General features: G+C 32.3%; 2 protein-coding genes across 2 annotated transcripts; both read left to right on the top strand.

Annotated features, from left to right (window-relative positions):
• The first annotated feature begins 1727 nt into the window (after positions 1-1727).
• On the top strand, positions 1728-5075 carry LOC131658225 (ribonuclease 3-like protein 3). The gene is made up of 4 exons (XM_058927545.1): positions 1728-2247; positions 3867-4357; positions 4476-4622; positions 4785-5075. The coding sequence occupies exons 1-4, from the start codon at positions 1728-1730 to the stop codon at positions 5073-5075; spliced, it is 1449 nt and encodes a 482-aa protein (XP_058783528.1).
• Positions 5076-5656: 581 nt separating this feature from the next.
• LOC131658222 (ribonuclease 3-like protein 3) lies at positions 5657-6873 on the top strand. Its single transcript, XM_058927544.1, has 3 exons — positions 5657-6103; positions 6284-6430; positions 6583-6873. Exons 1-3 carry the CDS (start codon positions 5657-5659, stop codon positions 6871-6873), a joined length of 885 nt encoding a protein of 294 aa, XP_058783527.1.
• Positions 6874-8806: the final 1933 nt, after the last annotated feature.

Here is an 8806-nt window from a genome sequence, read left to right as displayed (position 1 = left end):
TGTTGATGTTTTGGAGAGGTTTTGAATTGATCAGAGGTGAGTTTAGTAGCGGAGAATTAGGAATGTACTATTTTTATTTTTCTTCTTTTGCAAGTTTTTGCCAATTTTTGTCTCTTGTGACTTGGTAAGTTTTGCTGATTTTTTCTGGTGTGCATCATTATTAAATGGGCCTGATTTCATGATGTTTCTTGCTGAAATGTTATGATGAATGAAAGTTTCATGTGTGTTGCACTTAGATTCATATAAAATCATGTTTTTTCCTTTGAAAATAAAATGCTTTCATATGGTAAATTCATGCTTTTGCTTCTGGTTTTGTTGATGCTCATGGTTGTTATGTTTGGATCAAAAGCTTGCAATATGGTATAGTAACTTTGCATATGTTAAGACAACTTTGATTCAAGTGAAAAATGGTTATGGTCTTTGTGAATTTTGTGTTTTGGACTTATGAATGATAACTCATGATTCATATTCTTTGTTTCTTTAATTCAAGGTTTATTGAAATGGAATATGATGGAAGGATGGTGATGCTTTGGTTTGAAGCTGAAGATCAAGAAGTGCTCATGGTGAAAATTCTCTTAAACCCAATTTTGGCTTAAAATTTTTAAGAGCTTTGTAACCTTGTTAGTTTTACTTTAGGCTTATAACTTTAGGAATCTTTAATCAAATTTTCTTTTGTACATTGACTTGTAAAATGAATAATCATCCTTGTAATCTTCACAAGATGAATGATCTTTTCTTTTTTGAACTTTTGATTGAAATTTGATTTTACCACTTTGAGAATTTTGAATAAGATTTGAATGGATCAAATGTAGACCCTTTGAAAGTTGAATGAATGGGAAAGACTTTGATCACTTGAATGCCACTATTGTAAACCTTGCAAATTAAAAATTGATTTTAGATTTCCAATGCAAAACAATGACTTAAACAAAACCAAAGGTCATGACAAAAAGATTCTTGAATAGATAATGAACCAAAACTTGATAAATGCTTCTTGTATGTTTCACGACTTATTTAGATTCTCCGCCACTCCTACATTTGCTTTCTTAAATCTTGTTTAGTCATCTTCCTTCATGTTAAACTCCATGTGTGTGAATAGGATTTTATTCTCCCTTGTTCCTCCAAATTTGGGTTTACTCTGGTTATTCCTTACCACTTCTGTGTAGGAACATATTCCTCTTGCGTTTTGTGTTGTCTATTTGTTTCACCCTGCTTTGTGGATGATTTCTTTAAGTCTTCTTCATATCTCATTGCTCTATTAGTGTGATTTTACGTTTTGATTGTCCCTCTTTGAATCCTTGCTAAGTTTGTATGGATCTTCCTACCCCTGTTGAAAATGTTGTCTAACTTTGTTGTCATCACCCTTTACTTTAGGGCTTGACAAATCCATATCTTTTACCTCTTCTATCTTTCTTTGATGATGTTATCACTTCATCAATCTCCTATAGTTTTGAATACTGAGTAGGGTGGCAAAATGAATAGTGGTCCGCCAGGCTGATTCGTGCACCCGTTGTGCCGACTCGCATGCCACGTCCCATTTTGCCATTCCTAATTAATACATATATTATTAGAATTATTTCATGATTTTTTTATCCCTGTGTTGAGATTTAATAAAAAGTAATTTAAACAATTCGTTTCTAACAATACCTTTTCAATATAATAATTTTCTCCCATTAAAATTGGACATGTGAAAAATGTCTCATGATGTACATTGAGTGATATAATTCATCATGAAAAAGCTTCTTAGTTTCGTTTCTTGCATTAATTTCAAAGTTCATAATGGTTTTAACACCCTTTTTTGGGAATCCATTTGGTTGGATGATTCCGCCTTAAAAGAGTGTTTTCCGGATTTGTACCAAGCTTCACTTTTAAAGAATGTGTTGGTGGCAGCTATGGGTGGTTGGATGGGGGGAGTGTGGCGTTGGAGTGATTTTGGGTTATCCGCGGCTTTAGTGGATATGGCGGATCATAGGGAGGAGTTCTTGGAATTGAAGAAAAGGGTGGAGGCTTTTAGAGATTGGAAGAGTGAAAAAGATTTGGTGTTTTGGTCCGGAAATGTGGATAGGAATTTTTCGGTAGCTTCTTGCTATGCTTTTTATGATAGGCTCCGTATTCCGTTTGGTCCTCCGGTTATTCATGCGGAGGTGTTTGACTTTTTGTGGAAAATGGAAATACCTTTCAAGATAAAAGCTTTCGGGTGGAGAATCTTCCATGAAAGACTTCCGACGAAAGATCTTTTGGCAATAAGAGGTATGTCTTTTTCTTCGGAGGATTCTAAGTGCATTTTTTGTGGATATTGTCCGGAAAGTAGTAATCATATATTTTTTGGTTGTTTGGTGGTTAAAAATATTTGGAGGGAGATAGCTTTTTGGGTGGGTAAAGGGGTTATTATAGAAGACGAGTGCCGGCCAAATTTTATGGAATGGTACCATTTTTTTCGTAGTCTAAAGGTAAAGGATAGAAAGTCGGGTAGTGTTTGGTTAGCCACTACATGGACTATATGGTTGATTAGAAACGGGTCGTGTTTCCGGAAGGAGCCTTGGAATGTGAACAACGCCGTTTGGAATATCAAGCTCTTGGTGTGGAAATTGTCGTTTTGTGGAAAAATTACACATCCCAATTATTCATTCTATGAGTTTAGTATGAATCCTTTGTATTATCTCTCGTGATTGTAATTGGTGTGTAATTTTCTTTTTTTGTCGGGTTTATCCCGTTTCTTTTGTAAGTGGGTTGGAGAACCCTTAGTTCTCCCTTTAATGATATATTGCTTACTAAAAAAAAAAGTTGTGTATAGTTTATGTTATATTAAAAAAGTTTGATTTTAGTACCGTCATTACAAAACGTAAAACAGAAGCCAGATCATAAATCTAACTGCAACCATGTGAACAAAGAAAAGCAGAACCTCCAAATGCCAAAGCCTCATATAGAATTTAGGAATAACTAGTTACAAAATTATAAGTTAATTTTAATCAATTACTAGAATACAAGAAGTGCAATTCTATGGTAGGAGTAAAAATATATACTAGACTCAGGTGTGAATGTTTATTAACATCTACTTAAACTGCTTTTCTTTGATAAGATTTATAAAAGATAATATAAAGAATAAGCGGGCAAGTTTATTAATTTATTTAAAAAATAAATAAATAAATAATAAACGGGCAAGTCCACCCCTCACTTATCCGTCACTTTAGTTGAATGGACTAAAATTTTCAAATCAATTTTACCACCCCTAATATATATCTAGTACATCTCTTTTGGTCAAAAATTATTAAATATTCATGTGAAGAAGAATGTTGCTACATTCTTGGTCTCCTCTACTCTTGTGCATCTCACTTATTCTTCTAATTTTCTCCAAACAGTCTGTATCTTGTTAATTTTTGTCATTCCATAGTTGCTGCTTGCTAAGTTTTTGATGGTTCTAGAAATTACTTTTTTCAAGTTTCTCTTATGATTTGTCTAGACAATGCTTATCTCATGGTATCTATGACTATTTATTTATATGTAAAAATGACAAACATAACTATTTTTTCCAAAATTTGAGATGGTGTCTTGTCTTGAATGATCTAGAATATTCCTATGGATTGACACTAACCTTGCCACCTTGGTAAAATGTTTAAAATGCAAAGAAATCTTTTTTTAAAAAAAAGGTAATGTGATATAATTGAAAAACAAATTGTTATAGTAACTACTTAAATATTTTACAAAAAAAATTTAAATGCAAATACATTAATTGCTAACCATATCAAGCCCTAGCACCTATGGATACGTTGATTCACTTAAATTTTGTAGAATATATATACCTAAAACCTAGCTTCATATTTTACTACAAACCACACTTATTCACTTTACATTTTGTTCTCTCCTCTAAGTCTCGTTTTCCTTTGTTTCGCTTTCTTTGCACACCATGGCAGCTCAAGCACACAAAGAGCTCGAAGAAACACTTATGATCCAAACTTGTTCCCTCGTGATTGACGACAAAGAGGAGGAAATCTCTCCAAAACAGCAAGAAGAAAAAGAAGAGACCTACGACAAAGATTCTCTTCCGCCACTGCCACTAGATGAAGTGGAAGCAATTATCGAATACGAGTTTAAAAATAAGCACTTATTGAAAGAGGCTTTTACGCACAAAACTTATGGTGCTGATAATGGCTTATCTTATAAGCGGTTAGAATATGTAGGAGATGTTGTTCTTAACTTGTTCATAGTGATAGAACAATATTTCTCTTATCCAAATTTGGGACCGGGAGTTTTGACTCCAAACAAATCAAAGAATGTTGACACGGAAAAACTTGCACGTGTGGCCATTAAACATGGCTTAGAGCGATACTTGAGACACAAACAGCCCAATCTTAAAGATGAAGTAAGTTCTCTAGAATTTATTGTGCACCCTTTTGTCTCTTATATATATCATCTTTAACTAACCCTTAAAAAAAGAACTATCATTGAATTTATTTTTTCTTTTTTATAATTTAATCCAGATTCAAAGATTTATAGAAAGAGTTGACGACTATTACTTACATTCAAATGGGCAGCTCTACGCACCTAAAGCGCTAGCTGATATTGTTGAATCAATTATTGGTGCCATTTTTATTGATTCTAACTTATCCCTTGATATTGTGTGGAAGGTACTCTATCATTATTTATCAAATAAAACATATTTTTTAATTTAATTTTTTTACATAAACTATACAATTTTATGTTTTTATATTATTTAATATGATTTTTTTTAATTAAGGTTATATTTATTTACATTCATTAATTATGTTTTTTTTTGTTTTTTTTTTAAGGTTGCGAGAAAATTACTTGAACCTATAATTGAGCCGGAATCTGTTAAAAAGCATCCTGTCTCACAACTAATTGAAATTTGTCAAGAGAAAAAATTCAAATTACAATTTGTAGATTTGTGGGAAGAATCTACTAGTGTTGAAATCTTTATAAATGATAAATTGGTTGGAAGAGGCAGTTATGGCTCTAAGAAAGCCATTGCACGTTATAGAGCTGCAAAAAATGCTTTGGATAATATAGACAATGTCTTGGAAGTAAGTACATTTACAATAAAAGATGCTATTGAAGGTTGATATTTATGATTTATAGTTTATTTGGTTTTGTCTCTTTTTTGTTTTGTGTTAAAGGTCTATATAAGTTGTTGAGTTTGTGTATCATACACAAATATTATTTTTATCATTGTATTTCAAAGAGTACAACCTACTAGTATTTTTGCCATTCCATAGTTGCTACTTGAAAAAAATTATATTACTAGAAATTGTTTCATTAACTTTGTTTTCAAGTTTATTTTAGGATTTGTCTGGACAATGCTTATCTCATGGTAACTATGATTATTTATATGTAAATGATAACATAACTAATTTCTCTAGAATTTGGGAATGGTAACACTAACCTTGCCACCATTACTTGGATTTTACTTGGTAAAATGTTTAAAATGCAAAGAAATCTTTTTAAAAAGGTTTAATTCGATATAGTTGTAAAATAAATCTTTAAAGTAACTACTTAAATATTTTACAGAGTAAAATTTAAAATAAAAATATATTAATTGTTCACCATATCAAGCCCTAGCACCAATAGATACGTTGACTCACTTAAATTTTATTCTCAATCATATGTCTCATTTTCATCTGTTTCGCTTTCTTATTAGCACATCATGGCAGCTCAACCACTCGGAGAGCAAGAGGAAACAATTCTGTTCCAAACAAGTGCCCACACCATTGAACGTCAGGAAAAGGAAATCTCTCTAGAACAGAAAGAAGAGACCTACAACAAAGATTATCTGTCACCACTGCCACTAGATGAAGTGGAAGCAATTATCAACTACGAATTCAAGAATAAGCACTTGTTAGAAGAGGCTTTTACGCACAAAACTTACGGTGCAGACAACAATTTATGTTATAAGCGGTTAGAATATGTAGGAGATGTTGTTCTTAACTTATTCATAGTGACAGAACAATATTTCTCTTATCCAAATTTGGGACCGGGAGTTTTGACTCCAAACAAATCAAAGAATGTTGATACTGATAAACTCGCACGTGTGGCTATTAAACATGAGTTACATCGGTATTTGAGACACAAACAACCCTATCTTGATGAAGAAGTAAGTTCTCTACATTTAATTTTATGTTTGAAACCTTGTATCCACGTATCCTTTTGACCCTTATATAACATCTTTAACTAACCCTTGAAAAAATAACAAAACATTGAATTTAGTTTTGAATTTAAGCAATGAATGTAGCAATAAATTTTTAATTTTTCTTCTTTTTACTATTTGATACAGATTCAAAGATTTATAGAAAGAGCGGACGAGTATTACTTACATTCTAATGGACAACTTTACGTACCCAAAGCTCTTGCTGATATTGTTGAGTCTACCATCGGTGCTATTTTTATTGATTCTGGTTTATCCCGTGAAGTTGTGGGGAAGGTAGCTTTCATTTTATATCAAATAAAATTTATTTTCTTAATTCATCAAAAATATAATTTATTAAATCATGCAATTTCATGTTTTTATATGATTTTTTAAATAAAATTTTTATTTATTTACATTCATTAACTATGTTTTTTTTTTTTTTAAAGGTTGCTAGAAAATTACTTGAACCTATAATTGAGCCGGATTCTGTTAAAAAGCATCCTGTCTCACAACTTATTGAAGTATGTCAAGAGAAAAAATTCAAATTACAATTCATAGATTTGTGGGAAGAATCTTCAAGTATTGAAGTCTTTATAAATGAGAAATTTGTTGGAAGAGGCATTTATGGCTCTAAGAAAGCCATTGCACGTTATAGAGCGGCGAAAAATGCTTTGGATAATATTGATAAGGTGTTGGATATAAGCACATCTACAACAAAAGATGCTATTGAAGATTGAAATCTATGACTGTGGTTGACTTAGTTTTGTCTTCTTTTGTGATATGTGCCTATATAAGTGGTTGAGTTCGTGTATCATACACAAATCTTTTTATCATTTTACAATCGATAATCGATGTAATAGTTTAAAATTGAGTTGGTGATTTACTATTAGTTATTTATATTTACATTAGTGAGACTTCAACAAAATGAAAAGTATATATTATTTCAAAAATATATATTAAATTTGAGATGTACCAAAACTCTCAACCCGTGGGACAAGAAAGTTTTTGAAACAAGGGGAGGACAATTCTGCCAATCCACCTTTGATAAGCTAGAATTCTACTACACGCTCATATCATGAACGATTAACCAATTTATGATCCTTTCACTACTACATTTTTGGCATATGGCCACGCTAAATTTTTCCACAACTCAAAAATTGTGGCCACATACAAGCTTTGGCCAGAATTTTCAAAAACGTGGCCCAAACTACAAAACTGTGGACTATACTTTAGGCCACGCCAACATATCCCACAGTTTAATTTTCGTGGCCAAACCGTGGCAAAAGCTTATAACCACAGTTATTTTGCATATTGCCGCGGTTTTCAGTCTGTGGCAGATGACTTTTTTTTTGTAGTGTTTTATCTTTGTGTACTCACTACCAAAAAAATGCTCTACAACGACGTGGAAGCCACGCCGCAACACTTAACATCACGTCACAATAAAAAAATAGCGACGTGGGCTCCTATGTCGCAGGAGCACGTGTGGCAATGCTATAGCTACGTAGAAAACACGTCAGAAGGTTGCGACGTGAATCCCACATCGCAATAAATTTACGTGGGGAACATGTCCCTGCATGCAGAGCAGGTGTGGCAGACTGAGAATTTGACTTTATTAGCGACGTTGGTCTCACGTCGCTACCTTTAATGTTTTTTTTTTCAAAATTTAATAACGCAAGTATAATTGTATTTATATATAATAAATTAATTAATTTATATAATAAAATTTATATAATAAAATTTATAAAATATAATTTATATAATAAAATTTATATAATAAAATTTATATAATAAAATTTTATAAAATAAATTCATATAATAAATTTTATATAATAAATTCAATTAGATAAAACTAATATTTTAATGAATTAAAATGTAAAATAAGTTGCATAAATATAAATTTAAAAACAAATGAAATACAAAATGTTTTTATGAGGCATCATCATTATTCGAAAAATAATTATCAGGATTAAAATCATCATCCACTCCGTCATCCTCCGGCTCTGGATCGGGAACATTATGATAATTTCCACCACCTTGCATAAATCGTCTCATCTCCTCCTCCATCTCAGATTGCTTCTTCAGAATGCCCTCTATCTGCCGCGCATGTTGTTGCTCCATATCAGATTGCGTCTTCCGCATCATCTCCATCTGCTGCTCTTGTTGCTGTCTCAGGGCCTCACTTTCGCGTCTCGCCTCACTTAACGCCAATTGCCTTATTGTTTCAGCTTGTTCCCGTGTCAGATTTGGTTGACGCGATCCACCCTCTCCATCTATAATTCTTTGAAACAGATTGGGATCACCAGCTCTATAGCTGGACGCCAAATTTCCAGCCCCAAAAAAGCAACCATTAGGCCCTTTTTCTTTGATAACCTCACACCAAATATAGTGATCAACATCAGCGTTTAGCGGCTCCCCCTCTGCTGGCATATATTGAGGATTATTTTCTAGAAAAATTGCAAGTAATCTATCATAATCATCCTGCACACATATTCAATAAAAAAATTTAAGTTAAATATTTACATGCATATTTAATTATACTAAATAAATATGTACATACTATACTAAATTAGAATATATTACAAAGTTGCCACGTGATTTTCACTCACGTGGCAATTTATCAGTTGCCACATGAAATTCACGCCACAATTTATAGGTTGTTGTCATACCCCA

This window comes from Vicia villosa, linkage group LG3, assembly GCF_029867415.1.
Source record: "Vicia villosa cultivar HV-30 ecotype Madison, WI linkage group LG3, Vvil1.0, whole genome shotgun sequence".
NCBI classification, from domain to species: domain Eukaryota; kingdom Viridiplantae; phylum Streptophyta; class Magnoliopsida; order Fabales; family Fabaceae; genus Vicia; species Vicia villosa.
The sequence above is the reverse complement of the archived record's forward strand: the minus strand, read 5'-3'. Positions and strand labels throughout refer to the sequence as shown.